We start from the raw sequence: 25330 nt of genomic DNA, 5'->3' as shown, positions 1-25330 counted from the left end.
ATCACCCCAGCTTTTGATGAATAGGCTGATCAGGCACAGTTCTTATCCAGTCCTCATAAGCTCCTCATCCTCAGGCTCATCCTTTTTCAGCTAACCTGACCATTGTAGAGCAGCCAAGGACAAGCAAACCCTTTCCAAGGGCTAATCTCCCAGAGAATCCAGGATTATGAGCAGCACTAACAATGAATTCACTATACACACCAGGCTGAGCCAGCAGCTTAGAGGGATTAGAAGGTTCTCTCCTCAAGCTTTAGGATCAGGTATGCACTAAAGTCATGCTCCTAGACCCTAGACCACAGGGAGAAAACACTGATGAGCAGGTGCTTCTGTAGAAGTGATGCTAAGATTTAGTCTGACTTAATACAAGCACAGGCCAAGATTCTGTTTTCCTTGACTCTACAAGGATATGTTTGGACCGCACAGCTGAACACAAGGAAAAGATTTATCAGATTCAAGACTGTTAAATGGTGTGTAACACAGTTTTTCTTCCTCTACAAATCAAGGTTGCAGACAGGCTAAAAATAACATTACATACAGGTTAAGGTTAGTGCATGACATTCACAGCCTCTTTCCAATGTATGTCACTCACTGCTGTATTGCAAAGGCTTTACCCAAATTCTTCATCTAGACTACAGATGGCACTGTTGCCTCAGTGTGGCTAGACCTAAAGACCTGTATCTCATAATGATAATAATGACTTCAAACACACTGATTGACAACCGACAACCTTTATTCAGCTTTTATAAGTTCATAAATGACCTTCTGAAGTACTGAAATATTTACATGGGTGCATGGGAGCATTAAACATAACACCCCCCCCCCCCCAAAAAAAAAAAAAAAAAACCCACACACACACACACAGAGCTTCAAATCAAATTACTCCAATTGTGCAACTACAAGAGTTCAATTTAGCCTCAGTGCTTTTCCTGTAAAAAAGAATTCATGTCCGCATTTTCTCAAATGTCCCTTGGTTTTTACCGATTCCATCAGATTGGTGAGAAAAATCAAATGCAGACACGTTCATCCACTGACCAAGGTCAGAGAGTATTAAAAACTTGAGAAAATGGCTTTCCACACTCCCATCTCTGGGCTAGTTACTCTCTCAGCTTAAACGCTGTCCAAAAAAAGACCATAAACTCGACACTCAAGTTTTCCATCCGCCGAAGAGTGAAATTATGAGACAATTGCCTTGACTTAATAAACAAAAGAAATGGAAGTAACAGCTGACCCCGCACGGGTGAGCAACAACTTGAGGTGCACATTTGGATGGGATTCACATTCAACCATCACAGAACTGAGTGAACTGAGTGAACTGAGTGAACGGCAGAAGTAACAAAACTTACCAGAACTAAGATGTTTTTTCTTCCCTTCCTCTTATGAATGCACTCTCTTTATGAACAGTTTGTTTTTTGTTTTTAACAAGATGCCACATGTTAATGACAGAGTTAATCGCAAGTGTATTAAAGCTGTTTCAAATGCTGTTCAGAGGGGTAACTGAGAAGCAGTGGAATATGTCATACCTCTGATCCTGCTGCTGCCTTAATGACAGATGCCCTTCTTAAATCGTCCAGGACAATTATTGCAGGTGCAAATTTGCCAACAAACAGAAATCCAAAAACAACCTACGTATCCTGCTCTTAAACTGACACAGATGGGTAGAAAATTTATACTCAACTTCTATGAAAACACGTTAAAAGATTTAACAAAAATCAAATAAAATAGGGGGGGGAACAGTTGGTTTATTAAATTAGTTTTTTTTTTTTTTCATTTACAGATAGAATGGAAACAGACAGTAGCAGACATCAGTGCAGACATGTGGGATCTCTTAAAAATAACATTTACTGTACAGCTTGTTTTTCTCCTGGTTACAGTCATATCATTAATGCAAATGTAGTAATTAGTGATATTAGCTGAACTTAAAAGAACCTAGAAATGGGAGGGTTAGTACAGTCCAGGAGACACTTTGTATGTTTGTTAGTCATTTTGAAATATGTGGATTTAACTCCCAGGCAGGTGGCAAAATCAATGTGTTTGAGCATAACAAATGTCCTCTTACAGAACCGAACCTGATTAAAAAATAATAATTTCTACAACCACTCTGGTCACATTGCAAGGCTACTTGAGCTGCCATGTTGCTCCAAGGACCGATGTACACAAGGGCGTCTAGGACATTGTGATCTGCATCGACTCCAGCATCTCCTCCACCGTCTTCATGGAGCATTTGTTCTCCTTGGTCCCACGACCAGCCAACTGCAAGTCAGAGAACAAAGGTGAGTGGCAGAGACAGAGTAAGGGCGGAGAGAAGGGGGAAAAAGAGGACATCAACTCATTAGATCTCTCTGCCAACTAACGTAATGGAGAGCCAAACACACTTAAACACAGCTTCACAGAATCAGAGATAACCTCATCCACCCAGTAGCATGCTTCAACAACTAACCAAAAACATCCTTTTCCCCATTTAGAATGGAGAAGCATAGAAGCAGAAATAATCAGAGACGCAACAGTGGTCATTAAATAGAAGTGGTAAATGGGTCATGCAAAGTAAAATAATACCTCCAATCAGGATTTTTCCTCAACTGTTGCGTAAGTGCCATTTTCATTTTGAGTGCGCTCCGAGACAGGATGCCCACATTAGTCCTCTTCCATGGCCTCTAGTATAGAAGTATGTAACACCCTACTCTAATTTCTGCACTGTGTCCACAGGGTTTTGCAGGAAGTGCTGCAAATTATAATCCGCAGACATGTATCAGATTACTCATGCAAACACACAGAAGCACACACTTTTTCTACCCAATTTAACTTTGCCATGGATAAGGCACCCCCTCAAAAAATACCACTACGGAAGGCGACTTCCTTAACCATCGGCAAGGAACCAGGGGCCCAAAATGAGTCAGTTCAATTAACTTTACCTATACAGGCATAGATTTAATTTTGTCTGTAACCATGTCTAAAGAAAGACATACATGGCAAATGATATCAGCTGATAAAAGTTATGTGCCCTGCTCATTTTCACTTAATTGTAGTTACTGTATGTTATGACAATTCTGTATAGTAAACTACAACATATATGCAGTGAATAAATCCAGAGTAAACAGTTCTAAGGCTCTATATTCATGTAGTCAGCAGGTTGAGGTCATGCAAAATGTAAAAGCATAATAATAGAGTCAAAATCAGATTAACAAAATGCTAATAATCAGCCAATCAAATTTGGCATGTTAGCATGCCAACACATGCTGAAGAACTGCAGTTCCTGAAGGGCCCACTTAACGCCATCCCTAAAAGTGAGTCTTGTTTCCAGTAATGAAATTAACATGTTTAGAGGTGGTCTCAGTCTCATAACAATTATAAGATGGTTAATTTCATATTTTCATAGCTAATCCATTGGGTAATAGCACAAAGCCACTTTTACTGACAGTTGAGCTGACACATGCAGCTGTAATCAGTCTGAGCAGTTTAAAAACAAAGTTAGAGAGGTAAGCCTGAGATGGTGTGGATATGTACAGAGGAGGAACAAAGAACAGTGAATATGGTGCTGCCATGCAGGAGGAAAAAAGGAAGACCACAGAGGAGGTTCATGGATGTAGTGAAGAAAGGCATGAAGAGGGCTGGTGTGACCAAAAAAAAATGATGCTTGGGATGTTTGAGGAATAACACCGCTAAGCAGATTATTTAAAATTCTACATATACCATAAAGCACTGATTTATTGCTGTGACATATTTAGTCACTCAACGTTTGGTCCTTCTCAAGCCTTTACAAACAGGAAATAAATGTAGGCTTAACCTAGTCCATACTGTATTTCCATGGTAAAAGCTTTTTCCTTCTCCTTTTGCCAAACTCCAACTTAGAGAGGGCAGTTGGCTAAGGTGTACAATTGGGTGTGTAATTTCCAAGGGTGACTCATTCTTCTAGATTTAGGTTGTGTGTGTGTGTGTGTGTGTGTGTGTGTGTGTGTGTGTGTGTGTGTGTGTGTTTGTGTGGTGGGGTAGCTATAATGATCTGTGCATTTCATTGCTTTGCTGTCTAATGCGCCATTACTCTGAGCCCAGTAGTCAATTATCTCCTCGGCCTGAGGTGAGACCACCACATTAACTCCTGCTCTGCTCTACAAGTAGGAGCAGACTAGACAGCTCCACATCTATTTAGAGCATCTGATAATGGAGTCATGACGCAGTGTGAGCCTCTGTCCGTGACAGAAGAGCTAATCAGAGAATTTGTTTAGAGAGTTAGGAAAAGAGGCCAGGCTATGTAGTACTACTTTCACCCCTGATGGAACAACAACCCACACATCTCCAGGTCTCCTGCACATCCAACTTCACCACAGTAATTACTTTTTTTTCTTTTCTCTTTTGAAATGCAACCCTGTCAGTCATGACCCCTCACCAATGTCTGCTCCCTCGTACACTCACCTGCCCACAGTTTCCTCACACAAAGGTATGACAATCACCAGGTACCGGAGCCTAATAAAAGTGGACGACTGACAAGGGCGACGCTTTAAAGGAGCAATCAATCAGCCAGCACAAGCGCACAGCAGCCAGCAGCTGTCTGATGGAGGGCATCTCAAGAGTCATTTTACCCGAGGTGAGATCGAAGAACTAAAAGAGGCAACCTCACACCTTGTCATTTAACTCATCTCACACAACAAAGGGAAGAAGGGGGAAAAAAAGAAGCACACGTGACACATGGTGGCAGCCAGGTATGCATACCCGTAATGTGGTCGCACGCTCACAGCTGAATTGAAATCCACACAACTCCACTAAGCAACTAAACAAATACTAGGAGGTTGCAGAGCAGGGCAGAAGCAGAGGGCTGCGATGAATCTCACATCATGCTCCCTGGAGGATAAAGGTGTGACTGACTGAGGTGTTTCATTATCGTCAGCACAGGGTCAAAATCACACATAATCTAGCTTTTACACACTTGTCCAATGGCCTTTAAGAGTAGCTACTACTTTAGCCTGCTATTACAATTTGGCCCAGAGTATTTTCATCTTGGCCATTATTTTTTCAAGCACATTAAATCCCTGGGAAAAAATATAAATTGTTGCAGAACTGGTCAATTCAGAAAAAAAATACACCAAAGATTTTTTTCTTCCTATAAAACTAATGAGAATAAAAACTTTATACAGTTAGGCACTATGAAAGTGTATCATGTATCAATCAATTTCTTTCATTAGTTATATTACAGATGTGTTTTCTGTCTCTGATTAAAGCCTTTAACACACTCCCTGTTATGCTACTGTGTAACAACATTTAAAAACTTTCTGGTAAAGCCCAATAAGATGCTATTTTTCTTAGGAATGAGAAGTTCCAAGAATATACAGTTTCACTATTTTAACCAAAAAAACCATCAGGGCTGTTTTCTTATTTTAAGTCTTAGATATATGAAAAAAATGCTATCAGTGTGGGATATTCATCTTTTCCCCTGCTAAGATCAAAGCTTTTCTAAGACAGGATAAGGTCAGTAGGCACAAAAATCAAAGTGAAAAGTAGTATGCACTTGACTTCAGTGAAGACATTCTGCATTGACTAAGCCAGCTCAACATTTTTTAAATTTATCAAGACATTCTGCAAATATAAAAGTGCTAATCTAAACCAAATAAGCTGTACCACTTCAACGACAGCTCTTCTATTTTTATTTTATTTCTATTCTTTTTTCACTCAAATCAAAGGAGCAAGTGACAGCTTAGAGCCGTTTTGTGACACTTCTGCAAAAAAGTTCACCATCATGTTACATGCACACTTTTTCCAACAGAACTGTCAGACTGAGGGCTCAACATGTGAAACGTGCCTATAAGGCAAGTAGAGTCAAATGTGGTGAGACAAGGTCTTTAGAGGCTCAGCAGGAAGCCTCACTCAGCTTCTGTAGGACCCACAGAAGCTGAGTGAGGAACCACTTATTACATTACAATCGTTTGGTGCCCAAATAAGCAACACATCTGGCAAGTATGGCAAATAATCTTTATGCTTTCGTACTTTGGTTGCCAGGACGACACTGTAAACCATTTTAGTGATACCATCTGACAAACTCCTTACTTTTGCCCCTTCCTTGCTAAAGCAGCAAATACATGCATGCATGTCCACATCCATCCTTTATTAACCTTATTTATGGCTTCCTTTTTATCTTTCTCTCTCTCCCAAATTTTGCTCTCTACAGTAATAGGGCAAAGCAAATACTTAATGGAAGACCGCCTCACAGGGAAGACTGAATCTGTTTGTAAAATATTAAAACAGCAGCTAGTTAAACACTGGAACTGAAGAAATCAGACAACATACGTAAACGGTTTTTGGAACTGCTATGAACCTCCTACATTTTTCCTCAAATCCAGCTACGGGTCACTATATCCCACTTTGAGAAAGACTGAAGTAGACTACTCTCAAGCTATAGTTTAGTGTTGTCCTCTGAGAATCAGCTTGTGGCTCTGCAAGAAGCTCATCTGTGAAGCCAGTTTGCAGGATAAAGTCTTAGCAGACGCTGTGGCCTTAAGTCAACACATTAACAGTAAATGTACCCAGACACAGTAAAAGACGTCAGGGCTGTTATTACAGCCATGCAAGTCAAAGGCATCCTACAGGACTGCTGTGCATTTAAGGGTCAATACTGGGTAGGGAATACTTTTCACATTCTATGCAAATAAGGGGGATTTTAGGATCTCTGAATATTGTGTGCAAGTACTCCATGAAAGCTGCAACATAGAAAATTCTGATCGGTGGTTTTCAGTGTCTGGTAGAGTGAAGATTGATGTGGGGGAAAAATGTTTTTCAGCAGGAAAGAGACACCAAAGAAAGAAAAATTAAAAGCTAGGTGCACTCACATCACATTAGATTAAAGTCTATTTGTAACTCACCTTATAGGCTCTATTTATTTGAGTGGCAGCCCAAGCAGCATACTTCATGTTGTCCTTCTTCACCTTGGCACTAACTTTAGGACTGGCAGCGATGTGACTTGCAGACTAGAAGGAAAAAAACAAGATGGAAGGAAGATGCAAAGGAGAGAACAGGGGAAGGGGTGTTCTTATATCAAACCTTGGTGAAACAGCAATAAAAGCGTAATGGAGATGAATGTGCAACCACTCTTACCATCTACCACTCCACTAGTCATTGTGGCAGAATGAAGAGAAAAAACAGACCTTGGCCTGATGACACAGGGGAAATCATTTACGGAGAGGAAAAAGTGAGCATTTTAATGCTTCATACGTAAATTGTCACTTAACAGGGCCTAATTTCTCCAACACCATTGATTCCCGCCGATGAAAGGACCTTGTATGTTTTGAAAAAAGCCTGACGTGAAATGAAAGGAGCGCCATGTGAATCACGGTCTCTGCCTGCCCCGACAGCTCCCCTCCGAACCACAAATCCCATGTCTTTCCCATGTTCCTGCCATCATCTCCACGCAGCAAACCCCAGAGGGCTTACCCTGCCTGCACTTCAAAGCCCAACCTACCAGTGTGCTGAAACTTTAGCTACGCACCAATCAACCTGGCCCTATTTTTTTTTCTGTAAAATGGTTTGGCTTCTGTATTTTTTTAGTAAGCTTTTTTTTTAATTTCTATTTTTTTTTAGCTCAAGAGAAACCTCAATTTAGATGATGTCAACACAGACAGGCTATCCCTGAATAACTGTGTGCACAACTGTGGAGGGGAATCCCCAAGTGAGTGGTGTAAGTTACCAGTCCACAACCAGTCTGTGGTCAGTGCTACCAGGTCTTGTGCCACACTGACTCAGATGGTGTAAGATGGTGAAAGTTTTCCCTTATGTTGAACTTGCACCTGTCACTGTTTGGACCATCGAGGCTAGCTAACAATGTGCAAAACACATTAAGACAGTTCTTTAACTACTACAAGAATAAATAACCACCTGAAGTATCCTTTAAAGACCCAAGGGTCTTTGGACGATATATTAAAAAAAATAATAATAATAATCATGAAAAAAGAAACCTGCTCTCTCGCCAGTCAGACTTGAGAATTAGCAGGACTAAATGTCTTGGATCTGACCTTCACTGCTCCTCTTCTAGACCTGTGATGTTTCAGAGGGTGTGGGTTGCTGTGAGGTGTTTGGACTAAATGAAGAATCCCAGTCCAGAAAACAGGAAAATACCAGGGCTCGCTGCGTAAAGAGCTGCTTCCACTTTCTGCCTATTGCTCCCTGCATTGCTTTGTTTGTGTTTTTATGTCAGATCTCCCTTACGTATGATGCACTGGCACTAGCACACAATATCCTGTTTAAACAAATATGTAGATGAATGGGCTATCTGGCCAATATTCCAATTAAACTAGAACCTGATTGTATAATTTGCCAGTGCAGTCACAAAATACTGGCAACAGCTGTGCTGCTCTCGTCCTTATGCTTTTCTCCTTTTTAGCCCATAACTACTTTATTTATTCAAGTCATAAACATGAAAAAGTCTCACCAAGGGGGTATTATTACTAAAATAAAGGGCTCCAGAGGGGCAGGCTTTTCCAGTGCTGGAGTTCACCGTCTGAGTCAGCAGCGAGCTGACCCGTCTGAGAGCTCTCCCCAAAAACATACACACACACACATACAGATAGAGAAAGTACAGTCTTGACACACTGTGGCCAGCCTCAACCTTGAAAAACCACAGCGTTACAAAAAAAGGCTCAACCACTGTTGTATTTCTTTCCCACTTTCTCTTCATTCAAAGCAGCACTCACCATGTACAGACCAAACAATGCCCTCATGTTTCGGTTATTCAGCCTCAGCGCCTGGGCAAAATACTTCCTGGACAGCTCCAGGTTTTCCAGCCCCCCCTGAGTGTACTTCACCTGTGTGAGGAGGCATTAAACACAAGCAACAAGCTGTGTTAAAGGGCAGCTCAAGCAATGACAACATGACATCTGAATAAACAACATATGACCAGCTCTGTATTTGGTGACAGACATCCAGGTGGTTACCTACCTCAGCGTACTGCTCACAGTACAAGTGATTGTGAGGATTGATCATCATCAGCTCCTCCAGGCAAAATGCAGCTTTTCCATAGCTGTGGAAGCGACAAAGAAAACAGTAAGCTTGATACAGCTGTGGATGTGTCATCCTTAAGGTTGTTCAACTGTGAAGCACAACGGGTACGCTCAGTAAATTCACAGGTCTGAGATGAGACTGCACAGGGTACACGTCATTTCACAGGTGACAGACTTATAATATATAAAGGCCCACCAGATGAGAGGTTTATTCAGACGCTTACAATAAAGGGTATTTGGTCTAGACAGCTTGCTAAGGTAAAAGCCTATCTAGTGTGGTGATTCTTTCTCCACTGGGGACACTGTGTCCATCTGTGTGTTTTTCCTGTCTTTAATGTGTAGTTAACTACCTTCCTGAGGTCAGCACTACAGTAAGAGCTGGCACACTGTGCCTATACTCAGATGAGATCACTTCTCAGCAGCAGACTGCTGAGCTGTTGACCTCACACTAATCTGCTGCCACTCCACTTCTAATACACAGTTTCCCCCCCTCACAGGACCAGGCCAAGACAAGCTAAGATACAGTATATCATTGGACACAAAGCCATAAAACGTCTGCACACCTAACCAAATGCAAGCTAGCACATAGGCACATAGCCGAGACAGAGAGCAGACCTATCAACAGAAAATGGGCAAAGTTTTGTAGTCAAGCCTTAATATCTTAAGGAATTCTGTATTTTTATTTGCCTTTCAAGATTTTACATATAACTTAAACTTTATCAAAGAATAAGCTGAAAAACAAAAATCTTGCTTGTGTGAACAGGCTTTTACCCTGTTAAAGACTTCTCAAATTTCTCACTTCATAAAAAAAAAAGCAAAATGCAAAGACGCATTTTGCTTTTTTTATTGCTTTTGTGAGAAATGAAATGATCCGACTGATGCTTGAAATAACATGAAAAACTTATCAGTATACCTGAAGTCTGCCATGGTAACTAGCTGAAAAATTAAGAGCATAGGAGCTAAAGAAAGGTGGGGACACAGAAAGGAGAAGAAAAAAAAAACAGTGGAAAGGGGCTGAGTAGAAAGGGAGATCAGAGGGCTTGGGAGGTTGGGGGCTGCTTACAATTACTACTTCCTCTCTATAAAGACTTTCAGATGTGCTCGTGCAATAGCTGTGGCCTACACCAGTGCCTGCTCCATCAGTCTTGTACTGGAGCCAAATTTGTACCTCTTCTACTCTTCAACGAAAGCTTCTAACCCAATGTGCTCTTTATGGCAGCTTCTAAGCTCCCTCTACACCACAGTGCTTGAGCGAGGGTAGTGTCACCATCATGTGTGAGACTCTGTATTTATTTCTTTTGGAGGTTAGTAAAACCATCAGCAGTGGCGTACCCCCCATTTTAATACCACATTCTGACTATGCATTGGACAAAATTGGATTCAAAGTATGCTTGAAAAAATTATTACTATTTATCCTGCAATTTTGGATGACCAGTCCAATTTGGTTGAACAGGCTCATAACTTGGGTCAGAATGAGAGCCAGCAGCAGATTCCAACAGTGGCTATGAGCAATACTTGCAACAGACAAAATAATCTCCTGTCTAAACATCAGCGGCATACGGATTGTTTTAACAGTGTCAGCTCAGAGGCTATTAATTACATTCTTAATCTGTTAATGCTGTCTACTACAACCCTAACAGCAGCAAGGCAGAGACAGACTGCTTTGTTTATTTTAAGCTTCCAGGGTGTTGTGCAGTGAGAGGAGGAGAGTTTATTTCTCTTGCTTTGCTTCTCCATCAACTTCTGTTTTCTCTAGTGGCAGGGGGGCGGCTAAAGTGCCACCACCTTCTCCTGGGAATTTCACAGCAAGTGTCCTCTCCCTCTGCCTCCTGATCTATCCCTGTGGAAAAGAGTGGTGATAATGCCTCACTATCCGGAAGAGGAGGAGGAGGGGAAACAGGGAGTTTGTAACCCAAAATAAAGAAGACAAAGAAAAGAAATTGACACGCCTGTAGATAGAGGGCTGTGGGAGTGAATGGTGTGATATTAGAAGTGTTGGGATAAGCTTGGAGATAATCCGCTCACCCTAGGATTTCCTCTGGCTACTACAGCAATAAAGCCTCCCAGACAAAGCATGAAATATCCAATAAGTAGCCTTCTCACCGTGCTACACATTCCTGCTGCTGCTGCCTTCCTACCAGAGCAACAACAGTCAAGTCCCTCTCTCTCTCTCTCTCTCTCTCTCTCACACACACACACACACACACACACACACATATATATATATATATATATATATATATTTAAAAAAAAAATGTTGTTAAACTACAGACACCGCTTGACTAACTTCTGAGCCCCAGACAATTAAGGAAGGATGAACAGTGACACAAACAAAATTATTTTTGTCTTACAGTGCTCTTGTCTGTCTGGCAGTTCTCCCTGGCAACTGAGATATCAGGCTGGGGAGTCTTTCTGCTCTCATATGTAGGAGTGGGTGGGGGCTTAAGCCTGAAATCCTATTAAACCAGTCTTATATGGCAAACTCAGCCAGGGTTCTATTCAGACCCCTGGCTGAGTTTGGCATCTCAACGCCTTCCATTGTGGCCATCCAACGGCCCTTTGGAGATCAAGCCATCAGAATGATGTGAAGTCCTGACACAAGCAACCTAAACATGAAGCAGCTGTACCAAGTCACTTTTTGTCTGATAACCTTGACACGACAACTCACACTTAAACAACAATTAAATACCAAATTTTTGCTACACAAGATGTCTAGATCAATCCATGTGCATTTGTTAATAAACTATGATGAACATGGTGATGCTGTTCCCTGTGTTAACTGTTACAAAATCACATATTGGAGAATCCTTTATCTAAAAGAAAAGGGTTTGTTTATGCTCCAACTGTATAAAACAATGCATCAGTTTGATCATAATGACCATAGCAAATGTTTGACTTGAATAGTGTTTGGATTTGGGTATTGTAACTGCAAAGGTGGGTCCCAATATAACCACAAAGAATGCAAGCTTTTTAAAGCTGTACATAGAACAGGCAGATGAAAAAGTATATATACAAGGAAATTTAGCTCTGCTTTCAGGGAAGTGAATACTACAATAGTTTTGGTTAAAATATAAAAATGCATTTACTCATGTTCGTTGATGTAGAGCTCTGACAGCTCATGCCATGCTTCCTGGTCTCCAACAAACCTGTAAACAAATACTGACATTAAATTCTCTTCCTCCAGAGGAGTAAAACAATAAATGAAACTAACATATTAAAGAAAAAAAATATTAGGATTAAGCAACCACTGTGTATTATAATAACAATGACAGTCTTGCAGCTGACAGCATTTGTTGGCATTTTATGCTCAAATCATGCCAGCACTCTTGAAAGCAGGTTCGTTTTTAATTAAAATAAAAATCTGGGGAGATGAAGAGAAGGGGTGGCTGATCCCCCCCTTGTAACAAACACTCACTGCTCCAAATACTCATTGAGCTCCCGGATGGCTTCAGTGCTCTTCCCCTGGGCCTTCAGTATGGAGATCTTGCGCTTCCTTGCTGCCTATAGAGCAGAGTGTAAACAGGATTAGGAACTCAGCTTCTCAAGTGGTTGAGAGGGTAAAGAGCATGAGGGAGTGTAAGAGTTGTGAGTCTAAGTGTTTCACTTTTCAGTGTACCACAAGCTTTCTTAAAGTTCCATTATGACAATGAATCATTTTCTATAAGAAAAAACTGCACTTTCTTTCCAAAGTAACAGCCACAGAGTCAAAAAGACAAGACTCTGTCAAGTTAACTTTGTTAAATTTATTCATATTATTACTGCGGGACTTTAATCATAATTGGAGATAGTTAGCGACCATGTCCAACGGGATACGGACACACATTATGAGTCAATGTTTGGAAGTTGGAATGAGCTCAGTGGCTGAGATAAAGTGGTGAGTCATCCCCTAACCAAGTGGGGAAAATGGCACACTCCTCCAAACCCCAACGCCTGTCTTCCTGCCGGCACAGCACGCATCTAGCGCTGCACCAGCCTGACTTACATCAGCTGAAAATTGCTTTCCGCTTCATTTTGATGTTGAATTGACCTTAAGGTGGATTAGATTCTCATCAATCTGAATTAGAAAGTATTGCCCTGACTTTTCCAAATGTTAGACTCCCCCCAGACCACCTCCTTCTTCTCTTTTGATAGTAAGTGAAAACCTTAACAGGGGCTGCTGCTCCATTAGGAGTGCACTGCCCTGCCACAGCTTATTTTATTTATGGACTGGCACTTGATTGAGTGGGGCTTCCTCTCATAACCAAAGCCATTGAGGGCTGTGTATGAGTCATGTCTAGGGGCTGTAAATCTGGGTCTCCTCTGACAATGCCATCGTAAGAAATCCACTTATCCATCAAGCTGGGACAAAGACCTGCTGACACACAGCAGCTTTAACCGAAAAAAATAAATAAAAGGAGCGCTGTGCAACAAGACATCATCGTCATAAAGGAAAGAATATTTTAACATAAGCAGAAGGCAGGCAAGTTGAGAGAAAATTAACATTTCATGAATTTATCAACCAGCAGTGAACCGTGAATGGCTAATTATTTCCTTTTAATACCTTCTTCTTTAATAAGCCTGGATGATCTGGACTGCGCATCTTTGAGCTGCAACTTATTGTTCAAGAAGCTAACAAGACAGATGAAGAATAGTGTCCTGAAATTCTTCAAAGGAGAGAGATGTGCTCACTACATCTGGTCAGCACTTTCCCAATAAAATCTGAGAAGAGATAAGAAGGCTGGGCCTCTTCTCTCGAGTTGGAGTGACACGCTTTGTATCCATACAGCAACATTGTGCATCACAATTCTATTGCCTACCTGTATTCAGACTATTAAAACAAAGAGGGCGCCAATTTAATCTGCAGTCTATCATGAAATTAGAATTTATACTCACTTCAAATTAAAGACACAAATAAGATCTTTCCTCAACACACACCCACTTCTCTGTCCCCCCCCTTTTTTTTTTTTTTTTCTTGGATAAAGAACATCTTTGGGCTCAAAACAACATATGGAACTTGTTGCTCTGAAATGTCATAGCACTTTATTAAACATAAAGTAACTCCAACCTACTCCTCCCTGTTCTTTTCTAGCTACTGGTCCAGAAAAAAAACAAAAACCTGGCATTTGACTATCTGATCCCTCTGTCGTTATGACTTTTTTTTTTTTAAATTAATGCTCTGAGGACACTCAAAAAGTACAGACTAGCATATTTGTGTCAACACTGCACCATGAGTTGACCTACAGCATTCGTTCCCTATGATGAGACATGAACACACAACACAGGTGGCACACTTGACATGTGTGAAACAGGTTAAAAATGTATTTTATGCATTTATTTATTTATTTTTTCCCCACAGGTATGTTTGCACCCATACACAGCAGATTGTTTAAGTTACTATCGAATCGTTTTTTTAAAGTCTGAAAGTCAAACGCTTCCAAGAGTTTTCAGAGTATACTTCACATTTATGTGGTCAATAAACATTGACGTGAGGCTTTAAACTTCACATTGCTTTTCCCGCACAAATAAACTCTTGTCTAGCAATGAATCTCTAATTGCATATGATTGTGGGTCAACCTCAGAAGTCGTCTGTGTGACCTCAGCGGCTTATTTAAGAAATACTAGCTTTTTATATTGAACAATTAGGGTGAAATGAGAGCGTTGGAATTTAATATTAACGTAATCACTAAGTCCACTCATTTTTAAACAAATCCTAAACTAGCACATCCTTTTTTGCAAATGCTGTTTGCACCACATAATCTAAAATACTCACAGGAAGAAATAAAAAGGTGGAAAAATCGCATTTATGCACGCAGACAAGAATTTTGCCAGCTCATTGCTGTAGGTATTGGAACATAGCAAGCAATGGAAGGGCTAAGAGTTTGAAACATTTTTTGGACAGCGCCATGGCAAAAAAAAAAAACCTTGAGCAATTTTTGTTGATTCAACAATTTTGGTTAATGGGTACCACATCTATTCCACAGCCTGTAATTACAACAGCTCAGTTTCCAATCTGTGCTTCGCATGCTGGGATGCCTCGCAAGTCTTCCTTGTGGTCGCCAATTTTCCGCCATTTCTCAGGCCCATCCCCTGCCCGAATCCTAAGAGCATGTTGGAGAACATGTAGGGAGGAGGCAGCCCTCACAATAAGACAGGTGACCTAAGTGATGTCATTGAATCGTCGCTCCACCCTGCATCACTACACCCATTGAGGACAAGGATTTTGGGAAAAAGGTTTAAGGTTAACATCTCAGAGACAGAGGACATATTTGTCTGTTTTGTTCCACTCCCAGTCCCAGGTTTGAATGTCAGCCTACGCTTGAAAGGGTGGCAGTCTCTAGCACGCAGAGACCAGGAAACAGACCATTCCCTTTCCGAGTATGTCCCTGCAATCTACATTAGATCTGTGCCATGTCTGGGAGGTGTCCTGGGACTCACTGAAATTACAACTCACATTATCAGAACAGTGGATATATTTAAACAATTCACTACAGATCATTCTAATAACCAAACATAAGTTGGCTGAGTGCCAATCACTGTACGTGACAATGACAGCGTTGGAAGAAAATCACAGAATTTGCAACTTGAATCTCATTTTCGTTAGCGTGTCAGAATATTCACTGCAATCACCCGAGTCTTATTTCCTTGTTTGAAACGGACCGACAGAGTCATTCAGGAGAGCAGGCTATGACAAAAATGTCAATGACACTTTTGTGCTACCAAATATTGGTAGGCATCATGACTGAAAAATTTAATCACTGTTGGTAACCCATCTTTAAAATGTTTGCTCTGTGCTTTAGTTGCAGCCATGCTTGCAATTGCTGGATCCAGAGCAGGTCTGGTTCCGGATTGGTTCAATAACTGCACTCATTAAGCTCAGACACTAATCTAATAACCTCTCGTTAAACTTTTTATCTTTCTTACTGCTCAATCAAGCAACAGCTGTGTATCTGTTTCATTGTTTTCAGAACAACCCATAGACAGTATAACACTACCATAACATCATCCATTGGTTTATAAAGTCCTGTTCTGAAGCCTTGTGATAAGTTTTTTTTTTTTGCCATCTTGGTTGCAAAAGACCAGATGTATTGAAAAGGAGGAGGGATTGTCTAATGACCTGTGATTGACAACTCATTAGCCAGTAAACATGCAGCTTCATACCACAGATAATCCTTCAATTGAAACATAGTATGACCAAGATTTACTCAGCAATAAAATGTTTACAGATGTCACGTGACAAAAAAAAAACCCAAAACAAAATAAAACAAAAAACATTTTTCCCAAAGACTTGACTTGGACTTGAATTCTCTTTCCCCAACCACAGCTATCACCATATGGTGGCATTCAGATAGAATGCAGGATTTTAGGCACTTCACTATATCCATATTTTACATTATGTATGGCAAAACTATTATCAATCCAACAATAAACCTTATATGACTCCTGCTGAGTGTCTTATTTTCAGGGTAGTTTTCGGGTTTTAAAATAAATTGTCACTACCTCTTGAAAAAGTTGCATTTTTTTTTTTTTTTTCTAACAACCAACAAATCATCACAGTGAGAGGAAAAACTGAATTTCAAGTTCTTGTTATTTCTAGCCTTAATGAAAGCTAAAACATTTTGAATTTGACGTTTGATCTGATGCTTAATTTGTATTCGTTAAAATACCATTGAACTAGTAGCTGTTATGACACACAGTCACGGTCAGTCACTGAACACTGAAAGACAACACACTGCTCCATAATCAATCATGCTAGCTAGTGTTTCTGATATGCATGATGTCATCTGGTAGGAAGGAGGTGCCAGCTAACAATTTCCAGGAAAAGAATGTTAAACCAATTGCAACAGAAGTATAATTTCTCTTTTGTTTTGTCATGTTTACAGCTCTACACAGCTGACTGGTGTAAAAAGTTCTCAGCAGCTGGCAGAATCCACCATGTTTACCTTGGTAAGCCTTACAGTAGTTACAGAAGTGTTATGCAAGATTTAAAGGAAGATGTAATGCTAAAGTTATTTTTTTCTGTAGCTTTTCTGTCAATGTTATGTAGTCTGAATCCAGCATAAGGGTGGATAAATAAAAATGTATATTTATAATTGTAATGTAAAACAAAATTATATTTATACTAACCAGCAAAAATGATTTACAATCTCAGTGTAAAACAGCGACAAATAATTATAAAGTGAGTGCGAGACAGACAGAGACTGATGGGAGGCAGCAGCTCTTGCAAGATAAAGATAGGGAGGCTATTTCTCCATGACACACGGAGAACAAGCTTATTCCTGTTTAAAGCACAAAGCTGATGTTGTGAAATGAAATCCAAAGTACCTATGATGTGTCTCTAGCACACTGCCTGCTGAAAGAAAATATCTAATGCATCTAAAGGAATCCATATGGCACCATGGCACAGGACTTTTTGCACATCTTTTTTTTTTTTTTTTTTTTTTTGGGGGGGGGGAGGCTACAGCCAAAATAAACAAGCTGCTTTCTTCTGAAAACCCTTTAAAAGATTTATTTTCTTGCTTGGCCACATGTCCTTATGGAAACAATTACCAGCAGGTACATTGTGTTTAAGGTATGTGGGTTTGGCAGAACACTGGCTAGACAAGTTTCTGCAAGTTATTTTACAGTGATGGATAGTAAATTGAAAAGAAAAGATGGCAAGGGGTGGGCTTCAGAGAATTACTTCAGACTTGTTTGTATTACCAGCTTAACATCCAGCAGCACTTTGCACCTGAAGCCAGTAGAGAGCAAAGGTGAAGGGAAGGGAGCTTATCCCTGTTCAGTTGGGGTGGAGGTCTAAAAGGCCCAGTAAATCATCATCTTCAAAGACCGGAGCTATATTTACGCTTTACTTCCACCAAACATGTCCGCCACTGACTAAGACTATGAATCACCCCCCCAGCCACCCAGCCCCCTCCCTTAAACACTTTTTAGTTGTGTGGGTGATAGGCTGATCAGCAGTGTGGTTGAGGCCAGAGGCCAACTGGAGTTTAACTTAGCTACTCCCTTGCTAACACCGAATTGCCTCGACAGATTTAAAGCCCTCCAAAAAGCTGAAACCACAAAGTGAAGCAAAGTAGAGCGCTAAGCAGGGGACTTTTCTTTTTTTCTTTCCTTACCGTATTGGTGGGGTCGTCTTGGAGAATGGCATCATAGTGCTTGTTGGCCTCATCGTACCTTCAGCATGGGAAAGTGGGGGGAAGAAAAAACATTTTATTAAAAATTAAACCAATCCCTATTCCCAGTCAAGTAAAATTAGATGGTTTGGAAAAAAAAGAGTTCAAAACAATTAAGTTTCTGTACACATTATGGCAGGTTTCTAGGATTACAATGAGGCTGTACAGAAATCAGTATTAATCTATAGAAAGAAAAACCTTCATTTAAGTTTAGGTTATTGGTCATACGGTGGCTTATATAATTTCACAATGGCTCATGACATCAATACAAATAAAACTCCCTGTTTTTCAGATTGTATTTTCATTTGATTGTGTAGAGTTGTTTTCACCTTTAAACAAAATTAAAATGCTGCCTTTACATCTGTCTGTGTCTGCAACAGTCTTTTTCTCTCTGGGCCCACATATTACCACAAAACATGCATATGAACCTGATAGCCTGCTGCATCCCAAAGAGTGTGCTTCAGACTGTTGGACAGGGCCAACAAGAACAAATACATGAGCTATAAATAATGGATACATGGTTACAAATAAATAAAAATCTTGCAATCGGATGCATGTGCTCCTCACTTATGATGTGAAACCAGGCGCCAAAGAATGTTTTTTTGCTTGTAAGGAGTAATCTGCAGCACTGATGTTTTAGCAAACAACAGCATGGTTCCTTGATCACAAATGGTTAATCCCGCAACAGACAGAAGCACCTCTGGTTCCCATTAGCAATGAGCAGCCCTACTTCCAGCACTGATGCTTCCCTCACATTCACTTTATTACTCAGCCACACTTTGGGAGACTTCAGATGGCACCAGGCAACCACTCACAAGCCACTTTGATTTGCTTTATTTATTTAAGGACCAAGCATGTGTGTGTATGTGTGGGCAAGCATATGCATGTGTGGAGGGGAAGGCCCTTACTGTTTGAAGCTGCGTCATTGAAGTGTAGCTCTGTCTGCTGCCAATTAGATCCCAGTGTGGAGTTTATTTAATCTGACAGTGCTGAAGCAATCACTCTCAATTATCACATAAACTCTGACATAACCGATAAACCAGCAATGGTAATCGGGGTGGGGAATGTGAGTGAGGTAGTAAACAGATTGAATTACCCTGACTTCAGATCAGTACAAACTAAAATACCCCCTTGTTTATCTTCCTTCCTCAGACTCCTTGTTCTGATTGTGGTGGCATTTCAATATTTACATAGCCAAGACGCTCTTAAAGCACTGAGATCAAAACAGGGAAGGCAAAGAGAAAAAAAAAAAGAGGCGAATAAGAAGTAACAAAATAAGGAAACAACAGCAGAATAGAAACCAGAGAGTGCTGAGAGACCCCCAGAATAACAGTGGGATCTAACCACTTCCTTCCCGGGAATCCTTACCTCAGTCTAAAGGGCCACAGGACTACCCAGCACTGAACCTTTCCCCACTCCATTCCCTTCTTTCTCCAAAAGGAATGCTGGGTGATCCAACATAAACACACATTACCCCACACACTGTACTTACATATACCCAGACCATTGTACCACTTAGGATCTGCTAACATTTTCTTGTCCCCAAGCCTCTCAAAGTACCATACATAACAGTAAGGCCGTGCTTTTTTCTGCCTGCCCTCTCTCCCAATGCTTACCTTTCCAAAGCTTCCAGCCTCATGCCCGTTAATCGCTTCACTCTGTGGCTATCTGGAAACTGCTTCCTCAGTTCCTGTAGACAGGTCTGCAAGGATGTGGGCAGAAGGGAGACCAATTATAGATGGCAGTATTTAAACTTTATGTTACGCTGACTCTCACGCAAATACCAAAGCTTCTTTGATACAAACGGTCTGTCTTGGGACTTAACTGAACAACCAACAATACAGACATTCTCCCATAAGGCAAACTTCACTGTCTTAAATGAACTGTTATTTCTCTGTTACACATTGGGACAGCCACATCACTATATTTAAAAAAAGAAAAATATATTTTTTAAAAGTGCAGATTCTCCTACTTCCACCTTTTCTTCCTCTTCTACACAAAGTTTGAATTTGTGAAAGAGAAGACAATAGTAACAATAGCATTCAGCATTATCATGAATGAGATGGAAAAGTCTGCAGTGTGACCTGGATCGTATCTGCTATCCATCAGCTTAAGTCTAGTCCTTCTGCTTTTTTTTTTCTGGCAGAAGTGCTGAGAGGATAGCCAACAGACAACTAATTCTAATGATTGAGTTCGAGCCTTCTCTGTACTCGGTGAGTCACTCATTTAGCCAAAGGGAGCTGTCACATCCATACTGATTGGAGATGAACTACTTGAATTACTGTCCCCCCCACCCCTTCTAGTTTTGCATGCAGATTTGACCATTTTCATATTTCTGAACCTAAACTCTGAATAATTACGTGACACTACGTGACAAATAAATCCTAAAGAGAAAAAAAAAAGGTGGAACTTTGTTAGAGATGCCAAGTTCAGTGAACACTTGAAGCGTGCATCTCCATGTATTTGTTACATCCACTAACTCCAGTTCTTATTAAACTGTTTTTCCAAAGTACAGACAAAGTAAAGACCACTTGGCCAAATAAAAATCAGATTTTCACATTTGGCAGCGCAGGTGCTGCAAAGTAGTAATGGTTGTGAGAGAGTGAAGCTTTTGGGTGTGTGAGGAAGTGCGACGAAAACTTACCAGAGCCAAGTCATCCCGACTGCAGTCCAGGGCTGCAATCATCACCTGCTCATAAATAATCCATACTGGGCAGAAAACACACAGACAAAGAAGAAAGTGTTGACGCCCTTTCCATTCCACTGTCTGTCATAACATCTAAAACTTGATATATTAAACTATACACTTGACATAGAGACTTAAGAGTCTGTCCCCAACAACTGCATGGGATGTTTTTTCCCCACTTTCCACAATGAGAACCAAGAGTTTATTATTATTACTATTATTAAAAGAACTGTTCTGTTTCATTTAATACATCATGGAACATTTATTATTTTCCTTTTGACATACACTGACTATTACTTAAAAACATCCATGCTGTATTACTAACATCCATAAACACCCTTCTGAAAAATTTTACAGGCATACTATTGATTTGCTAGCAGTGAACTGGTCATAAAATGTATTCAATTTCAGTAGTTTTACTTTTACATTTAAGGAAGATTCTTAGAGCAGGAACACACATGTACATTCAAATTATAAAACTTTTTTATAACAACTGGATTCAACTGGTTTCAGTTAATTCAATTTCAGTCAATTTTCAGAGTGTCAAAAAATGTCACTGATTTAATGTGAGATTTTGAATTTAATTTTTGTAAGTAAGTAAGTGGGGAATGGATTATTACTTAAACAGCTTTTTTACTTTGAGCATAAAAAAGTACTTTGTACTAAATGTTACCTATGTTTATACTATACTGCATGGTTTATAACTATCACACAGACACACAACACTCCAGTGAGTAGAGTGACAACTTGGGGTTCAGTATCTAGCTCAAGGACACTTCAACATGTGGAATTGACATCTGGACGGGAACTGAACTATAGATTTCCAAGTAGTGAAAAAAGCTTATATGGGGGTCAAGTGGGAATTTTCTCAGATTTTACTATGTTAGATGGAATGATCCTAAAAATAACTTTGACTGTACAACAAATATAAATAAATATATTTATTTAAAACTATGTTTTTATTAGTCCTAACAATCATTTTAAATGCATATTAGATGCAGAAGCTTTGCAGATCACTTTGAAAGCATTTACACAACCATAAACACAGGTGGAACATCTTAATATGGTTTTGTGTGAATTCATTTTTGTGTGCCGGGTGGTCCTTAAGTTAGACTGAAAGTTACACTCAACCCCATAATTTGCTTTCCTCATTATGTTGAAATGGTGCCTATGGCTCAAGAGGTAGAGCAGGTCATCTACTAATCATAAGGTTAGTGATTCAATCCCTAGCCGCTCAAATCTGTATTCCAAAAGCATCCTCGGGTAGAATATTGAACTCCAATTTAACAGAGTGTGAATCTGTGTGAACGCTAGATAGAAAACACATAGGCATAGAAAAAGCATTTGTGAATGGGGAAATGAGACATAAAACATTTTGAGTGCTTAAGTAAAGTAGAAAAACACTACATAAGAACCAGTCTGTTTACAGTTTCCAAATAAATTCTACTTTAATAATACAATACAAAGTGTTAGTATGGATATAATTATCTCTTGAGGCATCAGGGAAAAAAAACAACAGTCACAATTTGGGCGGTTTAGTAAGGGTGCAGCTATATTCTGAAGAAAAAATCCTGCAAATATTACTAATATTCTTAAAAACAGTGCTGACGCATTGTGAAACTAAAGTAGTTAAACTAACAATTCTGTAGATTCCATGCTGAGATGTTTCGCTCAGGGTTGTATGACTGTTATAACACAGACTGTAGTTTTTGTGCCAAAGCAAGTTTGATCTGCTAAATGTGGTCGGGTTAACAACATATTGTGACTGTTTTCATTACAAATACAAAGATTGTACATATCAGTTTCTAAAGAAATAAGATATAAAATTATTTTGATAAGTGGGTGACATTTATATAACTATACCGCTAATTCTTAAACAATCCAAACATTGCAACACTTTTCAACACCAATAAAATTATTAATGGAAATTTACATAGGTGTTATAGGTGGTTATATGACAACACTTTCTGCATTTTCTTCCATGTTATATTTATTTGCTTGTGAAGCAAGTCATGCTAAGCCTCACCAACATAACACGCACTAACCCTTTAACATGTTTAACTCTGTGGTGAGCTTTAAAAATATGAAATGTTTATTGACAATTTTTCTTTAAGTCAACTGTGACATTACAACATTCTATAACACATAACAGAGTGCCTGCACAAGTCGACTAATGGAAATCAGCGCAACATGTTAAGCCAGCAGCTTTGATAAATAAACTAGACATGTTCAGCCAAATGAAATACACCCAGCCTCCACCCAAAAGGTTTTATGCCAAAACAAACAAATGCCCTTAGTTTTTCTTCACTTTAATGATTCCAACTCATGTTTTGATAATTGCCATCTCATTTCACAGCCAATTTAGGAGTTGGTTTCAATAAAAGCATAGCATGTCAAGTGTGCGTCCGATTCTTTTAAGGGGTTTGTAAATCATTATGATTTGAGGAAAAGGGAGAGTTTTACGAAGTAGTGCAGCAGGGCAGCTAAAACAATAAATAAAATCTGCAGGAATAACAATATGGTGTGCACTGTGAAAGGTAACTGAATACACTCCTTATTCTTTTTTTCTTTACACTATTAAACTGTGTAGGGCTGTATTCCTGCTCACTGTATTTCTGGAAAATAATCATGTTTTAGTGTTTTTCCTGACAATCTACCAATTTAATTTCTGTATCGACGTTTACTCATCAAACCAAAGACATTAAAATATGAACTGGTTTCTGTTCACCCTTTTTCATTTTAAGCATTATCCCCTGTCCAGACTTGTATTCTCAGAACTGTCTTTGCTTATCTGCATGATCCACATCACAGTAAGCTCAAGATCATGTCCAGAAATTAAAAAGTCCACAACGTTTTGATTCTCTCTAAGAACAAGAAAATTATTACTGACAAATTTTACTGAGGGTTATTAAGTAGTTTTAGTCACTACAAAGTCTAAATCCTAAACTATTGCCTAAATACTGCAGTTTTGAAGGTCGCCACTAGTGAAAAGGAACAAACAACTCACTGTTTTATTACAAGTATAAAGTTTTTCCTGTTGTTTTGAATTTGTCATACAAAGACAAAATTTTCTCTGCTTTTATGTTTTGTTACCTGTTTTAATACTACCAAATAATATAATATAATCAGTATTCTTAAGTCTAACACTCCACCTAACCATACACACAAAAAACATGTCTATAATGACATAAGATGACAATCTTCAGATTTATTCAGCCTTGACACACTTACTGTCATCTCCCAGTTTAGATGCATGTTCACTGATGAGTTCTTCACCAACATCCACAATCTGTTCACTGTTTCTGTAGTTATCTTCTCGCCATTTCCGCAGCTTATCTCTCATCTCTTTGGACAGAGACAATGAAAAATAAGGACAACTGCAAAATGAGAAAATTAACAGATTGCAACACAATTCACTATTTCAAGACCTTCACTTCTGTAGCACTCTACCACACGATTGTCAAGTGTGAGCGGCATACAGCTTTTCTAAATCACACTTTATTACCTATAAATGCACTCAAACCTGTCCGGCATTTGAACCGGTGTGGCTGAAGAGATTTACGATATTAGGACCATTACACACACCAAACTTCATATACTATGCATGTATTTAGCTCAACAGATTTGACAGCATGACACGAAAATGTTCGAGCAACTAGGAGACGTTATGAATGCACACAAGTGCAGGCGGAGAAAAGGCAGCACCAACATTAGTACGGTACTGCGTTACTGTCGCCGTGTTCCAGCTCTTTTACAGGACCCGACACCTGCGTAGTCTGTGGTGGCTACCGTTAGCCGCTGCATTAGGCCAACCCGGGCTAAAATGATAACAAGCCCTGTGTCTTTTCTTCAAAGAGACAAACGTCGGTTTCCACTGCACACTCCCGGTGCTTTCACGCCATCATTACGCTGAAGCTAGGGACAATGAAGCGGTTACTGACTACTGCGAACATAAAACTGACTGGGTAGCACACTTTGCTAACTATGTTTAGCTAACCACTTTAAAGGGTAGCTTGAGAGCTCGTATATTAAGTCTGGAACAGCGACGACTCCACGTCATGTCAGTGCGCAAGATAACGCCAGAAGCTTTCAAAAAGTAAGAACACGTGCCTGTGTGACACTTGAAGAGTAGCTATTTTATATTTTATCTTACCTTCCCATCCTACATCGTACATTTCTGCTACCGACGCCATCTTTTCCTTTGTGATAACGTACGCCGTGCTTACGTCATGGACATGCCTGCTGCGATTATGCATTATTATTATTAAGTCCAAGTCTTTCATAACGCTTGAGATGTGCTATAATTCATCCAAACAGCTTACGTATTTTTTATTCATACAATAAAAAATCCTTAGTGTTTTTGTCTAGACTTAGCCTTAGGGTAAATTAGGTCCCTCTCTTGCATTGCAGTATTCAGCAATACATCCCAAAATAAATAGCAGGTACAGAAGGCATTTACAATCCAGATGATGTCGTTTTCGCGCTCCATTGCCGTTTTTATGTTTCCCTTTTAAGTA

The 25330-nt window shown here is 39.7% G+C and overlaps 1 protein-coding gene across 1 annotated transcript; it reads right to left on the bottom strand.

Annotated features, from left to right (window-relative positions):
- Positions 1 to 1719: 1719 nt before the first annotated feature.
- Positions 1720 to 25051, bottom strand: emc2 (ER membrane protein complex subunit 2). Its single transcript, XM_085473391.1, has 11 exons — positions 24967 to 25051; positions 24045 to 24158; positions 20772 to 20836; positions 19744 to 19829; positions 18071 to 18128; positions 12391 to 12476; positions 12062 to 12121; positions 8914 to 8995; positions 8670 to 8780; positions 6846 to 6950; positions 1720 to 2250 (listed from the first exon to the last, which is right to left on the bottom strand). The coding sequence occupies exons 1-11, from the start codon at positions 25004 to 25006 to the stop codon at positions 2164 to 2166; spliced, it is 894 nt and encodes a 297-aa protein (XP_085329517.1). The 5' UTR covers positions 25007 to 25051; the 3' UTR covers positions 1720 to 2163.
- Positions 25052 to 25330: the final 279 nt, after the last annotated feature.

The sequence above is a fragment of the Copadichromis virginalis genome, linkage group LG11 (assembly GCF_057382275.1).
Source record: "Copadichromis virginalis isolate Kocher_CV1m ecotype Utaka linkage group LG11, C_Virginalis_male_GT1.1, whole genome shotgun sequence".
NCBI classification, from domain to species: Eukaryota; Metazoa; Chordata; class Actinopteri; order Cichliformes; family Cichlidae; genus Copadichromis; species Copadichromis virginalis.
Note: the sequence above shows the minus strand (reverse complement) of the source record. Positions and strands in the feature narration are given on the sequence as shown.

What these genes read in the sequence shown, in the direction of transcription:
- emc2 (XM_085473391.1), bottom strand. Translation starts at nt 25,006, where the DNA reads ATGGCGTCGGTAGCAGAAATGTACGATGTAGGATGGGAAG. An exon ending in GTCGGGATGACTTGGCTCTG is followed by an intron (nt 19,830 to 20,771) that starts GTAAGTTTTCGT and finishes ACATCCTTGCAG; the next exon opens with ACCTGTCTACAGGAACTGAG. An exon ending in AAATAAATAGAGCCTATAAG is followed by an intron (nt 2,251 to 6,845) that starts GTGAGTTACAAA and finishes TCTGACTTGCAG; the next exon opens with TTGGCTGGTCGTGGGACCAA.